General features: G+C 41.7%; 1 protein-coding gene across 2 annotated transcripts in view; it reads left to right on the top strand.

Annotated features, from left to right (window-relative positions):
• Positions 1-19,427, top strand: part of dlk2 (delta-like 2 homolog (Drosophila)) — a 51,414-nt gene extending 31,987 nt beyond the window's left edge. For both annotated transcript variants that reach the window (XM_056471589.1, XM_056471588.1), the window contains exons 3-6: positions 10,411-10,507; positions 10,677-10,807; positions 11,449-11,593; positions 18,641-19,427. In XM_056471589.1, coding sequence (XP_056327564.1) covers positions 10,411-10,507; positions 10,677-10,807; positions 11,449-11,593; positions 18,641-19,334 — 1,067 coding nt within the window. In that variant the 3' untranslated portion in view covers positions 19,335-19,427. The remainder of the gene's footprint in view (positions 1-10,410; positions 10,508-10,676; positions 10,808-11,448; positions 11,594-18,640) is intronic.
• Positions 19,428-20,242: the final 815 nt, after the last annotated feature.

Raw genomic sequence — 20,242 nt, 5'->3', positions numbered from 1 at the left:
CTGACTGACCAATGGTGTGAGGGGGAGAGTGGCGCGGGAAGCTTTCTTTTTTTTCTCCTTGCTGGTCTGTACCGTCCCAAGACAGACAAAACTTCATTAAGCAAACAAGTTATCTTGCATGTCCAAGATCACGAGCTGTGGAACTACATATGGAGAAGAATGACACCAAACATGACACTTTTACAAATACATAAAACTTGAATTCTTAGTTTGTCTAATGTCTTGAAAATGGCACATACTGGTGTGAGAATTAAGGTTATACATAGGTTACAAACGCATTACTTTGGGCATGTACTTTGGCCTGAATTTTGAGATTTCGATGAGTCCATTTCAATAGTGCGTGTGTTTGGGTGTGTGTATGGGGGGGCGGGGGTTCCAAGATGAAAACTGCGGGGTGGGGGGGGGGAGTGATCGCCTCATAGTAAGAAGGTCGCTGGTTCGAGTCCCAGTTGGGTCAGTTGGCATTTCTGTGTGGAGTTTGCATGTTCTCCCCGTTTTGGTGTGGGTTTCCTCTGGGTGCTCCGGTTTCCCCCACAGTCCAAAGACATGCAGTACAGGTGAATTGGGTAGGCTAAATTGCTCATAGTGTATGTGTATGAATGAGTGTGTATGGATGGTACTGGGTTGCAGTGGGAAGGGCATCTGCTGTGTAAAACATATGCTGGATAAGTTGGCTCCAAGTTGGCTCTAAGTTATTGATTAATAAAGGAACTAAGCCAAAAAGAAAATGAATGAATAAATGAATGAATATAAATAATATAGAGTATGTTATTTGTTTTCATTTTTGTTTGTATGTAAGTAGATGTGTAATTTCATAATGTTGCAGCTGACTGGATTGTAATCCGTCCTCGCTTGTCTGTCCTGGCTAAATGTTTTTCTAGCAGTGCAAACGGCCGAGTGGATCCTGAGGCCGAGTGATCCTTGTGGTTCACATGGATCTAGTTACCTCTTCCTCAGCTCCTTCAGACTACACCTGCTCCCCAGAGACACACACACAAACCCACACATGGCGAGTCTGGGGTTAAACCTGAGGGGAAACCCATACCTGCATGTTTTACTGGCACCAAGGCGCTGAGCTTGGCCACGGGGGTTCTGGAGAGGCAATATAGGATTTCATGGAAGGAATAAATTTAGCTCTCTCTGGTTTTCTCATGCAGTGAGCCCACTCGCTGTGTGTCTGTTTGAGGTGAACCACAGAGACCAGAGGATGGAGAGAATTACAACACCTGTCGCATTACTAACAACAACACTACTAAAGCAGTGAATACAGCCATTGAGATCAACTGAAATCATCAGCCCAGCCCATTGTCATTGTCACTGTCATTAAATAATAATAATAATTATATTAACAAACATTATTTTAGTGCCTTTAAAAGTACCTCAAAACGATTTATGTACATATAAAAAGTATATAAATAAAAGAAACATCACACTACCTGACAAAAGTCTTGTCGCCTATCCAAGTTTTAGGAAGAACAAATAATAATCTGACTTCTAGTTGATCATTTGGTATCAGAAGTGGCTTATATGAAAGGCAAAGACCTCTAGATTACACTTATTATACCAAAATAAAATATGATCATGCCTTGATTTTTAATGATTTCATTAGGACAGTAAGGTCTGACTTTACTCAGACAAAAGTCTTGTCACTTAACAGAAATAATGTCCAGTATAGAATATAAAGTCATGCTGCAGTGGAAACAGAATGAATATTGTGTCTGACTCCATCATGAGCTTGGAGGACTGCATCCATACATCTCTGCAATGACTCAAATCACTGATTAATAAAGTCATCTGGAATGGCAAAGAAAGCGTTCTTGCAGGACTCCCAGAGTTCATCAAGATTCTTTGGATTCATCTTCAATGCCTCCTCCTCCATCTTACCCCAGACATGCTCAATAATGTTCATGCCTGGTGACTGGGCTGGCCAATCCTGGAGCACTTTGACCTTCTTTGCATTTAGGAACTTTGATGTGGAGGCTGAAGTATGAGAAGGAGCGCTGTCCTGCTGAAGAATTTGCCCTCTCCTGTGGTTTGTAATGTAATGGGCAGCACAAATGTCTTGATACCTCAGGCTGTTGATGTTGCCATCCACTCTGCAGATCTCTCGCACAGCCTCATACTGAATGTGACCCCAAACCATGATTTTTCCTTTACCAAACTTGACTGATTTCTATGAGACTCTTGGGTCCATGAGGGTTCCAGTAGGTCTTCTGCAGTATTTGTGATGATTGGGATGCAGATCAACAGATGATTCGTCAGAAAATTTGACCTTCTGCCACTTTCCCAAATGATCAACTAGAAATCAAGTTATTATTTGTTGCTTTCAAAACTGGGATCAATGACCAGACTTTTGTCAGGTAGTGTATATGCATTAAAAACACCAACAACTAAGCCAAGATAATAAAAGACGCAAGATGATGGTGTGGGTTTCCTCTGGGTGCTCCGGTTTCCCCCACAGTCCAAACAAGTGAATTGGATGAACTAAATTGGCAGTAGTTTATTAATGTGAGAGTGTATGGGTGTTTCCCAGTACTAGGTTGCGGCTGGAAGGGCATAAACTGAGTAAAACATATGCTGGAATGGTTAGCGGTTCATTCCGCGGTGGCGACCCCTGATAAATAAGGGACAAAGCCGAAGGAAAATGAATGAATGAATGAATGAATAAATGGTGATTTCAGTCCTCATATAGTAAACATCCTTCATCTTCTCATAAGTGTATTCCTATCTCTCATTGTGTGTAACGATTTTGCATCTTCTTGGACACTTTTAACTCTTCAAACTGTACATGTTTGCTGCATTTGTAAAGCATTTGTCTCTTGAGATCGCTCTGTCTGATGTGATTATTCTATGCATGATCTGATTGAGTGGGAATCGCTGATTCTGCTGATTATTCAAGCCAATCACCGTAGAAAATAAAAAATAGACAAAGTAAATAGAGTAGGGACTGCAGGTAGAAGGAAAATAGCACAGTAAAAGTACCAATACAGCACACAGTACACAATACAGCACATTGTGTAAAAGTACACATTGTTAAAACGTCTTACTAAAGTACAATTCCTTAGGAAAAACTACCCAGGTAGCAAAGAATTCTGGCCCAGATTTGGCATAAATCTGGCACAGCAGGCATTCATCCTCATTCATCATCATGGGCCTGGTTTGGCAGAGGTGTCACCATCTTTAAGGCGGCACACAATACTTGGGCCAGATGTAAAATGTAGTATTTGGCCCAGATGTTAATAATTGATATGTGGGCCATGTGAGTCTGGTCTATCTTGAACCATAAAAAACACATTTGTATTATTTTCAAAAAAAAAATAAAAAATTCTACCTATCAGGTCGCTTCGAGGAAAGGCACGCCCATAGCACGCCTAAAGTGCAATGATTTATGGGTTTATCAATTTCATTGCAGTCGTGACACACCAACATATCTGACCCAGTTCAGGCTCAGTTATGGGTAATTAACTTGGCTAAGACTTGGCCCAGATTTGGTCCATGTTTGGCTCTTGTCTGGAAGCACAGACTTGGTCCAGTCAAATACCGTAATTCACTGCGGCATGTGGACCAAGCAAAAGCTGATTGTGTGGGCCAGAGCTGGGCCAGAGATATTTTGCTATGTGGGTACTCAATTACAATAGTTTGAGCTTTTTATTACTTTACACTACTGATTACGTCACGTTAATATACAAATAATAATTACCATGGCTTCCATTAGTTGTGGCAATGTTGCGCTATTTTCCAGTAGTGATGTGTACTGTAAAAGAATTTTCAATCATACAAAAAAACAACAAACCCAAAGTGAACTGAATCGAAAACAAATGTCAGATTTCTTTGAAGTGTCATGTCATTTAGAAACCACTGAGATTGCAAACATCAAACGCGGTAAAGATTTAGAGCTGAAGGCTTTTCTCCAGTGAGTGCAGGAGGTTATTTACAGCAAATCTGTCTGTCAGCTCTCTGAGATCATCAGACTTCTGTTTGCCCGCGCACGCGCACGCACACACACACACTCTCTCTTTCTCTCTAGTGTTTACGAGCTATTCAGGGGTGTAAATTTTGTCTAACAGTTGGCAATGGGTACATGAATAATACAGGTAAATTTGTACTTATAAGGAAATGTACTGTATTGACCTTATTCTTTAATGCGGAAGTGCGCGCGTTTTAGAACTTCCGATTCAGTTGCCTATGGGAAAAATGACTAGGAATAATAAACGGCAAAAAACGGTCAAACTACTTACTCTACAAACAAGTGTTTGCATTACAATACAGACAAAGTAGAATAATATAATAAGAAAATATCAGTTTTCAACACCAAGCAGCAAAACGAGCTGTTTTTAACGTCTAAAAATGAATGGAAGTGAATGAGACCGGAAGTTTCGAGCCAAAATTATTCAAATGGCTGCGCCCACTCGTACGCGGAGAATAAGGTGAATATATGTAGTATATGGAAAGATTTACCAATGTAGTTGAGTGACTACACCATCAATCAAGTAACGTTATTGTCACCAACATAGGAGTCTCGGCCAAAATTGCATTGGCATCATCTGTATTACAAAGAAAATGATTAATTTACTTGATGTATAAGTGAATAAAATAGCCTTTACAGCAGACTTTACTTTAAAAAAATGAGTATACCCATTGCCTCAAAATCAACAAGTTGACTTTACTGAAAAAAAGTGGAATTGTTAACTTTTGTATTATTATTTTTTTTTTTTATAACTAATGCGCATACATTTAGAGAAGAGTTTAGCTCCAATCCTAATCAAACACACTTGAACCAACTAATTAACTAACTAGGTATACCAGAAACATCCTGGCAGGTGTGTTGAAGCAAGTTGGAGCTAAACTATGCAGGACACCGGCCCTCCAGGACCGAGTTTAGACACCCCTGAAGTAAATGAACTACGTGCATTATTATAAAAATTAAGTTAAGCAAACTTAACAGTTCTAAATTAAAACAGAAATACTTTCATTTTTTGGTAAAAACAAACATTTTTAGTAATCGCTTTTTACAGTGTAGTGTATTTAATTTTCAATTTAACACAACATGTTTACTTAAATTTTGTTTAAGTACAGTATAAAGTCAACTAATTGCTTTTAACTATGTACCAGAGCTCCACAACAACTGCCACTGTCCCACAGGTGGGATTTTCTCTTTTTTTGACAAGCTACCTGACAAAAGTCTTGCCGCCTATCTAAGTTTTAGGAACAGTAAATAATAACTTGACTTCTTGTTGATCATTTGGTGTCAGAAGTGGCCTCTAGATTACGCTTATTTTACCAAAATAAAATATGATCATGCCTTTATTTTGAATGATTTAATTAGGACAGTAAGGTCTGACTTTGCTTAGACTAAAGTCTTGTCACTGAACAAAAATAATGTCCAGTATTGAATATAAAGTCATGCTGCAGTGGAAACAGAATGAATATTGTGTCTGACTCCATCATGAGCTTGGAGGACTGCATCCATACATCTCTGCAATGACTCAAATCACTGATTAATAAAGTCATCTGGAATGGCAAAGAAAGCGTTCTTGCAGGACTCTCAGAGCTCATCAAGATTCTTTGGATTCATCTTCAATGCCTCCTCATTCATCTTACCCCAGACATGCTCAATAATGTTCATCTCTGGTGACTGGGCTGGCCAATCCTGGAGCACCTTGACCTTCTTTGCTTTCAGGAACTTTGATGTGGCGGCTGAAGTATGAGCAGCGCTATCCTGCTGAAGAATTCACCCTCTCCTGTGGTTTGTAATGTAATGGGCAGCACAAATGTCTTGATATCTCAGGCTGTTGATGTCGCCATCCACTCTGCAGATCTCTCGCACAGCCTCATACTGAATGTAACCCCAAACCATGATGTTTTCTTCACCAAACTTGACTGATTTCAGTGAGAATCTTGGCTCCATGTGGGTTCCAGTAGGTCTTCTGCAGTATTTGTGATGATTATGATGCAGTTCAACAGATGATTCATCAGAAAATTTGACCTTCTGCCACTTTTCCAAATGATGAACTAGAAGTCAAGTTATTATTTGCTGCTTTTACAACTGGGATTGACGACAAGACTTTTGTCAGGTAGTGTATATATCATATGCCTGTTTCATATAAAATATAAAAATTTGATAGACAAGACCCACAGAATTCCCAGGAAAAAACACGACGTGTTCAACACTTATTATATCATTATGATAACATGACATCGCTGCCTTCAGTGATTTCCTGAAGATAAATACCAAACAAATAACCCAAGTGGAATAACTACAGCAGTCGCCGTCATCCATTTCATGCGAAGTAAGAGTTCGTGACGACACATGATGACGTGTGTGGGTGTTGTAGTGCTGGCCCGTTTCTTAGGGGTAAATCTGAAGCCCTTACACTTTGATTCAAGGGCCAAGGGGAATGGCTAGGGGTCAAAAAATAGAATTGGGATTGGGCCACTGGTTTAAAATAAATAATAATAATAAATCAACTAAACCTCTGCTTTCAGTCCATATTTAGCTTCAAAACAAGAGTAATTACGAGAACAGATTTGTTTGGCTTTCAATGTGAAACTAATCCTTCAGCTGTCTCAGCGTTTAAGAGATTACGACTCATATTGTTGTTTGGGACCGCTCTCTGTTATCACGTTCTGCTTTTCAGCTGTCCCTGTGCTGTGTTTCCAGGAATACAGGTCTTACACTTGGCCGGATTACACGGAAAATGCTTCCCATTCCAGCGCCAGCGAATAAATACGAGCTTACATGCATTGTCTCGCACATCCCAAATAGTGGCGCGATTATCCAAGCATGTCAGATACGGGAAACTTCTCCAAAGTGCGCACGTGGTTGGCAGATTAAAATACTTTTGGAGCTTCCTGGCTGTAGGGAATAATAATTTGGTGGAGAAGGCAGTGTATGCCTGTGTTGAGGGCTGGTGTGATGTAAGCGCAGGTTTAAAGGTTGGGCTCTGGGCGATGGCGAATTCTTGTGATGTTCGGGCAAAGCTCATACGGGCGGAGACATGAGCACATTCCTCTCCTCCCACCGCACACGCTCCCCTCGTGCCCATCACCGCAGACACACGCGCCGGCTGGCCTTCCACCAGCACACACACACACACATACACACCCTGAACTAACATCCAAAACCCAATACTCGATTAGCACAGCCAAGAATGCTAAATCACTCGGTCAGGACGGTGATGATGGTGAATCATTTCCTGTGCCATCATAAAAAGTTTTATATAAAAGAGTGTGTGTGTGTGTGTGTGTGTGTGTGTGTGTGTTATTAACCCAACATGAAGCCGAATGTATATGCAAATGATTAAGTTTGGACATTATATAACGCATGCCTTCAGTTTAAAAGGCCTTTTTTAGTGTAATTGTGGGTCATGTGATTCTTTTTCTGTCCTGTGCCACATCATAAATGTTTTATATAAAAGAGCGTGTGTTATTAACCCTGTATGAAGCCGAAAGTACACTCACCGGCCACTTTATTAGGTACACCTTACTAGAACCGGCTTGGACACCCTTTTGCCTTCAGAACTGCCTTAATCCTTCATGACAGATTCAACAAGGTAGATTTTGGTCCATATTGACATGATAGCATCACGCAGTTGAACAGGGGATGCTGACACCCCAAACTAACACCCTTTGAGGAGAGAGTTGCCTCAATTGTGGGCGACACTTTACTGTCTGGAGTAGTATCCGTGTCTGTGGGAGACACAGATGTATTAGAGAAACACTTTGTTAGGGCGATATAGCAGCACCCCTCCGCTCTTATCAAGGCAGCACCACCGGTATTTCAGCTGCCCAATCGCATTTGAGAATCACATATTATTTGCACATTTATTCAATGGAAATGTTTCAGATTCGCGTATGCAAATTTGACTTCAGATGGCGCCTTTATAGCAATGTGCGTGCAGTCGATCACTCCGATTACATTGGGAAAACCGGCATTTGCTGAGCTCTGAGGATCCTCGAGCCCAGGGCTCCCTCCCGTTTAGTCAGGAGAGAGGGGAGTCTGAGCTCAAGTAGGTTTCAAGAGTTCCCCTAGATTATGCTAGGAAAGAGCGAAAGTTTCAAGGTGGATGGGGGGATTCTTCAAGATGAAAATATCTCAGGTCATCTGATTGGTATATCATAATATTGCTAATGCGGGACCTCTCGAAATCCTCTCGCAATTAGTTTATAAATAAACTTAGTGTAATGGTGGGTGTTTTTTTCTGTAACACATTGACTAATTTTGATGATGTTTTATTATTGTTGTTAATATTGCAAAATGAACACTGCCGAGGCTAAAGCAGCCTTACGCCATGCTTTCATCCATACTTTATTTATAGAAAAAACAACACTGATTCGTCATATTAAATGTTTATTAAGAATAAAAGCAATAAAAGGTTGACTCTTATGGTTGATTTACTTCTATCAGAACATTCTTTATTTTTATTTGATTAATTTAATTATTTTGCTAACAAAATTTTACATTCATGAATGTAAATTTACCAATAAGAAACCGAATTAAGGTATTGATGACTGAAATATGCTTATATATTATTAGTATCAGAGACTCTCTAAACAAGAAAGCCCTACGCACTTTAAAACTTTGTGAACTCTACAATGTATTTATTTGATTATTACATATGCTCATTTTGTATATTTGTATTTGATTTATGCTTACCCCCTTGCAGGTATATTTCTGTACTGTTAAAATGTTATAAAAAATGTTAAAAATAAATAAAATAAAGAACATTCCGTTATTCCTTCATTTTCCTTCAGTTTAGTCAATTATATATCAGGGGTTTGCCACAGCAAAATGAACCACTAACTATTAATAATGTACATCTAGACAGTTGTTCTTGCAGGATGAAGCTTGACATGAACCAGAGCACAGTTGTATAAAACTCGGCTTTATTTTTTATCTTTTATTCTGTTTATTACATGGATAATCTGATTAATCTGAGCTGTAATCATGTATTAACCCTTAAGCAGACAAAAACAAAAACTGCTGAATGGAGTATATAATAACCTACATATCAATCAGTCACAAGATGGCGCCAAACAGTCAAAAACAGCAGTGTGCTAGAACAGTTTCCCAACCCTGTTCCTGGAGGCACACCAACAGTACATATTTTGGATGTCTCCCTTACCTGACCCATTCGTGTCAGGTTTTGGGGTCTTTTCTAATGTTCTGCTTAGTTGATTCAGGTGTGTTTGATTAGGGAGAGGTTGAAAATGTGTACTGTTGGTGTGCCTTCAGGAACAGGGTTGGGAAACACTGTGCTAGAATATGCTAGAATAGTTGGCGGTTCATTCTGCTGTGTCGACCCCTGATGAACGAAGGGACAAAGCCAAAGAAAAATGAATGAATGAATTAGTAAATGGCATTATGTGACCTTCTTGTTTACAAGACCATTCAATACTGTCAGTCATATTTAGACAGTCAGACTGTATTTAATGATCACAGAGCTTTTGAAATATGTATACTTTGCTTGCGTTTAGTGCTAAAATCACTATTTGATGCAGAAACAAAAATGAGATCGTCTTAAATCTTTATTTCAAGAGTTCACACTTAGCTGATAATCAATAAAGCGTATTTGGCATGCTGTCCCGGGAGAGAGCCCTGAGCTCGTAATATCCTCGAGCCCGGGGCTCCCTCCCGTTAGAAGGGCGAGAGGGAAGTTCGAGCTCAGGTAGGTCTCGAGAACTCCCCTGCTTATCGCCGTGTGAGAAGTGTAAACTAAAGTTGTTTTAGGTGATAATTAGTTTAGTCGATTGGCTATGGTTTGTTTTTGGACGGTGGGAGGAAACCGGGGAACCCGGGGGAAACCAACGCAAACACGGGGAGAACATGTAAACTCCGCAGAGAAACACCAACCAGCTCAATAAGAGGTTAGACCAGCGGTGTTCTTGCTGTGAGGCAACAGTGCTAGCCACTGGGCCACCGTGTTGCCCTATCAGAAAAGGGGGAGGAAGTAGGGGTGGAAGGGGGGAAGTTTTAAGATGAAGAAAACTGGAGTGAAAAACTCTGGTTATTTATAATGCTTCCGTAATCGTCTAATGGGTCAGATTATGGAGCTAATGAGGAGCCAGCCGTGTTGATCATAAGCACGTGATCCTCTCGAAATTAGTTTCTAAATAAAGAACACTTGTTTTCACTTTTGCATCACATTTTGACACATTTTATCTAAAGATTCCCCAAGATAACCCAACATTGGACAATCGCAACATTTTTTTAGTTACATTTAAAGGGGACCTACTATGCTCCTTTTTATAAGATGCAAAATAAGTCTCTGATGTCCCTAAAGTGTGTGTAGGTGAAGTTTCAGCACAAAATACCCCACAAATAATGTGTGCCTTGCGAAATTGTTGCTAAATCTCAGACAACCTCAATGCTGCATGATCATTACACTAAATGCATGTCTATCTTCGCAGTTTTATTTTCCTCAGAAGAAACATCTCCGACACCATCAGCCAGTAACTGCACGTGTGAAATTGGCCACGGAAAATGTGCCGAAAATGGTGACTGCAGGTGAGCGGGTCCATGAGGGTGAAATATGTGGCTTGTGGGATGTTGTTAAAGTATATCTGACCTGTACAAGCCTGTTGCAGCTCAACACTACATCTCTTACTCCAGATAAGACTGTAAACAGATTAACAGCACAATGCGCATGGTATGTGTGGTTACCTGTTGCCGGCAGGTGTGATCCGGGATGGGGTGGACCGATGTGTGACGACTGTGTTCGGATGCCCGGATGTGTCCACGGAACCTGTCATCAGCCCTGGCAGTGCTCCTGCATGGACGGGTGGACGGGGAGATTCTGCGACAAAGGTGATTATTATTATTATTATTATTAGTAGTAGTAGTAGTAGTAGTGTTTCAGAACTATAAGTGGCAAAAGCTTTAAAGGGGACTCTTTTTATGATATAAAAATAAGTCTCTGACGTTCCTAGAGTGTGTTTGTGGAGTTTCAGCTCAAAATACCACACAAAAATGTTTTCTAAGTGCCTATTTAGGCTTTGATCCAACTTGTGCTGTTTTGGTGACTGTCGCTTTAAATGCAAATGAGATTGTGCTCTTTTTAAAAGAGGGCGGAGCTACAAATGCAGATTCAAAACAGGACTATCAGTGAGAAATGTCAAAAGAAGTGGCTTAGAAGGCAGACTATGAGTATGGCGTACAGCGCGAAACTCCTAATGTTGGACGGCTGCTTCTCACTCAAGGCTGTCTATGCTAATGAGGGAGAGATCATCAATAATGGGCGGGGCTTTCCCCCTTTGATGACACGTACAACGGGAGAATGTCAATCAAAGTGTTTCTGCAGACTGTTTTGATCAAGTGTGATTATAAAAAAATAGGATTAATAGATTTTACTATTAGAGGCTGTAAAAGTTTAGTAAAGAATTAGCAAAATAAACATTGTGCATTTAGATTTCATGTTAAAAGACTGACTACACTGACTCTTTTCGCAGATGTTTACGTGTGCTCCAGACAGCAGCCGTGTCATAACGGGGCCACTTGTGAACTGAGTGACTCGGGAGATTATAGCTGCTTGTGTCCTGAAGGCTTCCACGGCCGGGACTGTGAACTCAAAACCGGGCCCTGCCAAAAGACCAAGTGAGTGTTTTATTTATTTCTAAAACTGTATGGTAAATGCATGTTCAAGCGTTCATTCAGATTTGAGATGCACAGATAAGATTTTGGGTACCAAAAAACATTTGGCCGATTTTGATACTGGTAAATATATTGGTTAATTTAATATAATATGGAAACACTTTACAGTAAGGTTCCTCAGATAAAAGCAATGTAAAATCATGGCTACTTGCCCCAAAAGTAAACAATTAGGCACCAAAACATTGTTCTGAGCCATTTATTGATTTTTATTTAAAGGCAAAGCTGACAGAAATTAAGATGGCTGAATGGAGCATTATTTATCCACAAGATAGTGCCAAACACTTAACAGACAAGCTTATAAATATGAATGTACACTTACCGGCCACTTTATTAGGTACACCTGTCCAACTGCTCGTTAACACAAATTTCTTATCAGCCAATCACATGGCAGCAACTAAATGCATTTAGGCATGTAGACATGGTCAAGACGATCTGCTGCAGTTCAAATCGAACATCAGAATGGGGAAGAAAGGTGATTTAAGTGACTTTGAACGTGGCATGGTTGTCGGTGCCAGGCGGGCTGGTCTGAGTATTTCAGAAACTGCTGATCTACTGGGATTTTCACCCACAACCATCTCTAGGGTTTACAGAGAATGGTCTGAAAAAGAGGAAATATCCAGTGAGCGGCAGTTCTGTGAGCGCAAATGCCTTGTTGATGCCAGAGGTCAGAGGAGAATGGCCAGACTGTTTCCAGCTGATAGAAAGGCAACAGTAACTCAAATAACCACTCGTTACACCTGAGGTATCCAGAAGAGCATCTCTGAACGCACAACACGTCCAACCTTGAGGCGGATGGGCTACAGCAGCAGAAGACCACACCTGTCAGCTAAGAACAGGAAACTGAGGCTACAATTTCTGCTGCGACATTCGGATGGTCGGGTCAGAATTTGGCGTCAACAACATAAAAGCATGGATCCATCCTGCCTTGTATCAACAGTTCAGGCTGGTGGTGGTGGTGTAATGGTGTGTGTCAACATCACAGCCTACCTGAGTATTGTTGCTGACCATGTCCATCCCTTTATGACCACAGTGTAATAATACCTCATCAAGATGGCGCCGCGGATGGCCGCTTCGGCGTGGGGTTCTCCAGTGTTTGTACTGTTTTTGTTAGTCTGTCCTGTTTTATGTTTGTCAAACACGATCAGTTACACCAGGGACGAGCTGCTGAACATTCGGCAGTGCACACCAACTAATCAAGAACTGGATTTTGATTTTTGTGGCGTTTTGCGGAACATTGTGGTCGGCGGAGCAGCCGCATTGTGGAAACGCTACAAGACGCGCAAGCGTGGGAAGCGAGCCGGCGCGCTCGTCAGGCTAAGACAGCGCGGCTTCAGAACGGCGCTGCCCAGCATTCACCTGGCGAATCTCCGCTCTCTTCCTAACAAAATGGACGAACTACTTCTGCTCACATGCAAAAACAAGAACTTTAACAACTCTGCTGTCCTGTGTTTCACGGAAACCTGGCTAAACGAAGCCATTCCGGACAGCGCATTAAACCTACCGGACTTTCAGCTGTACAGAGCAGATCGCGATACGGAGTCAACGGGCAAAACGCGCGGTGGTGGGACATGCTTTTACATCAACAGAAGGTGGTGTACGGATGTAACTGTGTTAAAGAAGATGTGCTGTCCTGATGTGGAAGTGCTTTTCATTAACTGTAAGCCGTTTCATTCACCAAGAGAGTTTTCCTCGTTCATTCTCGTCTGTGTTTACATTCCACCGCAAGCACACGTGAGTACTGCACTGCAACAGCTGGCTGATCTGATCACAGAGACAGAACAACAACACCCGGACTCTGCTTTTATCATACTTGGGGACTTTAATCAGGCAAAACTCACACATGAGCTGCCTAAATTCAAACAGCACATTGCATGCCCCACCAGAGGCAATAAAATTTTGGACCATTGCTACACCACAATAAAGGATGCATATCGCTCCGTCGCCAGAGCAGCTCTAGGACTCTCCGATCACTGCCTGGTTCATCTTATACCAACTTACAGGCAAAAACTTAAAACTACTAAGCCAGTATTAAGGACTGTCAAGAGATGGACCAACGACACAGAGCAGGTCTTACAAGCCTGTTTTGAATGCACTGACTGGGATGTTTTTGAAGCTGCAGCCACAGATCTGGACGAGCTCACAGAGACTGTAACATCATACATCAGTTTCTGTGAGGAGTTATGCATCCCTACCAGGACCTACTTGTCATTTAACAATGATAAACCATGGTTCACACCAAAACTCAGACAGCTTCGTCAGGCCAAAGAGGATGCTTACAGGAGTGGTGACAGGATCCTGTACAATCGGGCCAGGAACACATTGACAAAGGAGATTGGTGTGGCTAAGAAAAGCTATGCCAAAAAGCTGCAAAACCAGTTTTCAGCTAACGACCCTGCATCAGTGTGGAGAGGCTTAAAAGATTTCACTAATTACAAGACACCGTCCCCCAGTATCGACAGCAATAAACATATTGCAAACGAGCTGAATATGTTCTACTGTAGGTTTGACACCTATGACCAGACACCTCACACCCACCCGGACCATCTCCCTACACAGCCATCAACACCACATCAACACAGCCCGGACCATCGCCCTACACGGCCATCAATACCACATCAACACAGCCCGGACCATCTCCCTACACAGCCATCAACACCACATCAACACAGCCCGGACCATCGCCCTACACAGCCATCAACACCTCCAGCCATCTTCCTCTCCCCCCCAGCTCTTCAGATCAGTGAGGAAAATGTGCGTCAGATCTTCAGTAAACAGAAGAGAAGGAAAGCACCAGGGCCAGATGGAGTCTCACCAGCCTGTCTGAGAACCTGCGCTGACCAGCTGGCTCCCATTTTCTCCCATATCTTCAATAGATCACTGGAACAGCACAAAGTTCCATCCTGCTTTAAGCGCTCCACCATCATCCCAATCCCGAAGAAGCCAAAGATCACAGGACTCAATGACTACAGACCTGTGGCCTTAACATCTGTGGCCATGAAGTCATTCGAAAGACTGGTGCTAGCATATCTGAAGGACATCACTGGACCCCTGCTGGACCCCCTGCAGTTCGCCTATAGAGCAAACCGGTCTGTGGATGATGCAGTCAACATGGGACTGCATTATACCCTACAACATCTGGACAAACCAGGGAACTACGCAAGGATTCTGTTTGTGGACTTCAGTTCTGCCTTTAACACCATCGTCCCATCACTGCTTGAGTACAAACTGGCCCAGCTCTCTGTTCCTAGCTCTGTCTGTCAATGGATCACCAGCTTTCTGACAGATAGACAGCAGCTAGTCAGAATGGGCAAAATCACATCCGACAGCCGCACCATCAGCACTGGTGCCCCCCAGGGATGTGTTCTTTCTCCACTGCTCTTCTCCCTGTACACCAACGACTGCACTGCAAAAGACCCCTCCATCAAACTCATTAAGTTTGCAGACGACACTACTGTTATCGGCCTCATCCAGAACGGTGACGAGTCTGCATACAGACAGGAGGTGGAGCGGCTGGCGTTATGGTGCAGATACAACAACCTGGAGCTGAACACGCTAAAAAACAGTGGAGATGATAGTGGACTTCAGGAGAAACCCCCCTGCACTCCCCCCACTCACCATCATGAACAGCACTGTGGCTGCAGTAGAGTCATTCAGGTTCCTGGCACCACCATCTCTCAGGATCTGAAGTGGGACACTCATATGGACTCTATTGTGAAGAAAGCCCAGCAGAGACTGTACTTCCTTCGTCAGCTGAGGAAGTTCAACCTGCCACAGGAGCTGCTCGTACAGTTCTACTCAGCTGTCATCCAATCCATCCTCTGCACTTCAATCACCGTCTGGTTCGGCTCAGCTGCCAAAACTGACCTCCGCAGACTACAGCGAATAGTCCGGACTGCTGAACGAATCACTGGCACTACCCTTCCTACACTTCAAGAACTGTACTCTTCCAGAGTGAGTAAAAGGGCTCGCAAAATCACTCTGGACGCCTCACACCCAGCACACTACCTGTTCGAACTGTTACCGTCTGGTCGGCGCTTCAGAGCACCGAGCACAAAAACAGCCAGACACAGGAAAAGTTTCTTTCCTCAGGCTGTCTACCTTATGAACAGTTAAATATTCCCCTACTGTGCAATAAATATGTGCAATACTTTCTCATACGCACTTGTACACAGCACCTTATATCAATATACAATGCAATACTTTCTACATTCGCACTTGTACACTGCACCTTATAACCTGTATATTTATAACAATCTGTACATACAACTCAACATCCAGGTTTCTTCACTAACCGCATCTGTTTAATGTTCATCATTTTTTATTATTATTATCTTATTTTTTCAGATTTATTTTGTGTTGTCACTTGTCACTTTATGTACACTGGAAGCTTCTGTAGCCAAAACAAATTCCTTGTGTGTGTGAAGCACACTTGGCGATAAAACTGATTCTGATTCTGTACCCATATTCTGATGGCTACTTCCAGCAGGATAACGCGTCATGTCATAAAGTGTATATCATTTCAGACTGGTTTCTTGAACATGACAATAAGATCACTGTACTGAAATGGCCTCCACAGTCACCAGAACTCAATCCAATAGAGCAAAGTTCCAGATGAGCCTGTGTTATTAGTTTCAGAGATCGTTATCTGGAAATAACATGGGTGAGTTGGGTGAGTGATCAGAATCAAGTATCCCAGAGAGCAGTTTAATACTATACAATAACAAATAGCCCTTGTTAATAACCCTTGCTCAGCTTGACTAAACATCTTGAACTTAAAATAACCTGAATTTTTGCTGAAAGCACAGACTGACTTTAATTATTAAGATGATACATTTTTTCGTCTACTCGTATAATGGCTGAAGCTGCTTTGCCTTATGTTTCTGTTCTCAACATTTCGTTTTTACAGGGTAATTCTTGATCTCTTTTATGTAAGATCAGTGAAAAATGGATTACTCATGACCACTTTAAATAAACATTTTAAGCTGTGATCCTTAATCTATTAGCCTACAAGCCCAGACACACTGGCATAAGCAGCACACGCACAAACCGCCTGGTCAATTTGCAGCCTCCAGAGTTAAATGGGCTCATTACAGCCTGTTAATGCAGACGGCCACACTGTTCCTCCCATGACCACCTAAACAAACCAACTGAGCGTTTTCACCCGAAGATGTTGCAGGACTGGATATATACAGTGTTTACAGTTGAAGTCAGCATTATTCGCCCTCCTGTGAAATTTTCTTTTCTTTTTCAAATATTTCTCAATTGATGTTTAACAGAGCAAGGAAATTTTCACAGTATTTCCTATAATAAGTTTTCTTCTGGAGTAAGTCTTATTTGTTTTATTTCCGCTAGAATAAAGGTCAATTTAAGGTCAAAATGATTAGCTCCCTTAAGCAATATTTTTTCCATTGTCTACAGAACAAACCATCATTATACAATGATTTGCCTAATTACCCTAACATTAACCTAATTAACCTAGTTAAGCCTTTAAATGTCGTTGCATTTTGGTTACTTTGCAACACAATCTAAAGACAACCAAATATCAACATCTAATGATGTTACAGCTTGACGTTGCGTGGACGTTACCACTATGACGTCTATGTCAGATAGATGACAGACGAATAATGATAGACGAATAAATGTCAGTATTTGACATCAATACGATGACGGTTTAAGATTTTGGTCACTTTCCAGCACAACCTAAAAACAACCAAATATCAACGTCATTTCACGTCGATATTGTCCTTAGACACTGGCGACCTAAATCAAATTTTTTAGCCCATTATTTTTAAGCCAAGTACAGATGTCATTGTTTATACAGAGATAAATTTTTTCATAAACCCATTTCAACAAACCCCAAATGCACCGCCTAATATATCGACAGTAATGATAATAAAAATAGAAAAGACACAAGAAAAAAATATAGAGAACAGCAAAATTGTATAAAATAAGATTAAAAAATTTAAAAGTATAAAGTGTTTATACAGTTGAAGTCAGAATTATTAGCCCCCCTAAAAGATTTAGGTAGGTAGGTAGGTGGATGGATGGATGGATGGATGGATGGATGGATGGATGGATGGATGGATGGATAGATGGAATGATGGATGAATAGATAGATAGATAGATAGATGGATGGATGGATGGATGGATGGATGGATGGATGGATGGATGGATGGATGGATGGATGGATGGATGGATGGATGGATGGATGGATGGATGGATGGATGGATGGATGGATGGATGGATGGATAGATAGATAGATAGATAAAAATAAAAAGACAATAATAATGGGTGTTACAATCAGGAATCGGAAAGAAAAAAGGGAAATTACAGTAACATACAAGATAAGTCACAATATCAACAGCAGACGGCAGATAACTGCAGATCAGTGACTTCATCAAGATGATCTCTGGTCAACCATAGCTTGTTATTATATGTATATTTTATTATGGTGTTATGTCTCGGCTGTGTATTTAAAAATGAAGCTTCCTTTTTTTTCATTCTCCTGGCTTGTGCACGAGCTAGTGACGTATCTCAGTAAACCAATAGTGTTCAGCTGCGTGTCTAGCTCTGCAATTTGGTACCCTTTTGTTGTGCTAGGTATCCAAAAAGTGGTACGGTACGGTTCGCTTTAGGTACTCTTTGACAGTGGAAACGGCTGTAAAAGTGTACCGAACCGTACCACTTAGTGGAAACGCACCATTAGGGCTTGTCCAAAACATGTGAGACAAGTCTGCTTCGCCTGTGTGACACCTTATACAGATCTTCTCAATAGTAGAGTTAAACGAAGCTATCTGTGATCTACTAGATGTATTCAATGTAACTGAGTACTGGTGATCTAAATCTAACGCCTTATGACGTTGTGTGTCTGCTGGGTCGTTATTAAAACTCATGTTTAGAAATGTGTTGAAATAAAACTGTTAAACAGAAATATAGAGGACTAATAATTCTGACATTAACTGTATCTTCAAATCCTCTTCATGATTTCAGATCCCCCTGCAAGAACGGCGGTCTGTGTGAGGATCTGGGTGGTTACGCTCCAGAACTGTCCTGTCGATGCCTTGTCGGATTCACCGGTGCCCGCTGTGAGACCAACATGGATGATTGCCTGATGCGCCCCTGTGCCAACGGTGCCACCTGTTTGGACGGCGTGAATCGTTTTTCCTGCCTGTGCCCTGCCGGATTCACAGGCCGTTTCTGCACCATCAACCTGGACGACTGCGCCAGCCAGCCCTGCCTAAACGGAGGACGCTGCATAGATCGAGTCTCCAACTTCCAGTGCTTCTGCCCTCCAGGATTCAGCGGAAGAACTTGCGAGTCGGGATCTCAAGCGGAGTCTCCGTATAAAGCTGAACAGGACTCACACATTAGGTTAAATCGCTCCCATTGGACGACTCCAAGCGGAGACGAGGGACGCTTGCTTAAGATCTCTTTTCGGACTCCAGCTGGTGGAGAAGGGCTGTCGGAGTTCCAGCTCATCGTTCTGCTGGTTTTGGGTGGGATGACGCTGGCTGTGGTGGGATTAACAGCTGGTCTTGTGCTGCGCGGGTATTTTCAGGACCGATCGGCTAGCTGTCGGTGCAGACCGGCTCACCAGACGCAAAGGAAACACTCGCGACAGGAGTGCAAGATCAGCTTCCTCCAATCTCCAGAGAAGAAGAGGCTGAACACTGATGTTATTTAGCCAGAGATACAGTTGAAGTCTGAATTATTAGCCCCCCTGTATATGTTGTTCCCCAAGTTCTGTTTAACGAAGAAACACAACACATTTCTAAACATAATAGTTTTACTAACTCGTCTCTAATAACTGATTTATTTTATCTTTGTCATGATGACAGTACATAATATTGTACTAGATATTTTTTAAGATACTAGTATTCAGCTTAAAGTGACATTTAAAGGCTTAACTAGGTTAATTAGGCAAGCTAGGGTAATTAGGCAAGTTATTGTTTAATGATGGCTTGTTCTGTAGATAATTGTAAACAAATATTGCTTACGGGAGATAATAATATTGACATTAAATGGTTTTAAAAACCTATTCTAGCCAAAATAAAACAAATAAGACTTACTTCAGAAGAAAAAATATTATAGGTAATACTGTGAAAAATTCCGTGCTCTGTTAAACGTCATTTGGGAAACATTTAAAAAAAGAAAAGGAGGGCGAATGATTCTGACTTCAACTGTACCACGTATCTGCTCCCGGTGAAGTTAAAGACCGCTCAAAAAGACAGTACGGATGAATTCGAGAGTCGGTCGATGGATGAAAGCGCTTATAATCCAGAGCAATTACTCAGAAGTTAAACACGTCTTTTATTAATCTTTTTATAATCACAGATGCCAGGTGTGTGTTGCTGAGGGAACATTAGAGCATTTAGAGTCAACATGCAATCAGTAATGTTTAAACTGAGGGGTTGGGTTAGGGTTAGGGTGTAGGATAGATTGAAGTAGTTTTATTATTAGGGTTTCTACAGGTGGTTTATCGAGCCCACTACCCTGTGGGAGTTCAAATTGTTGTTTATAAATGCACAATGTGGTTACGCGGTAGTGGGTAGCACGTTCGCCTCACAGCAAGAAGGTCACTGGTTCGAGCCT

The sequence above is a fragment of the Danio aesculapii genome, chromosome 13, assembly GCF_903798145.1.
Source record: "Danio aesculapii chromosome 13, fDanAes4.1, whole genome shotgun sequence".
NCBI lineage: Eukaryota > Metazoa > Chordata > Actinopteri > Cypriniformes > Danionidae > Danio > Danio aesculapii.
Note: the sequence above shows the minus strand (reverse complement) of the source record. Positions and strands in the feature narration are given on the sequence as shown.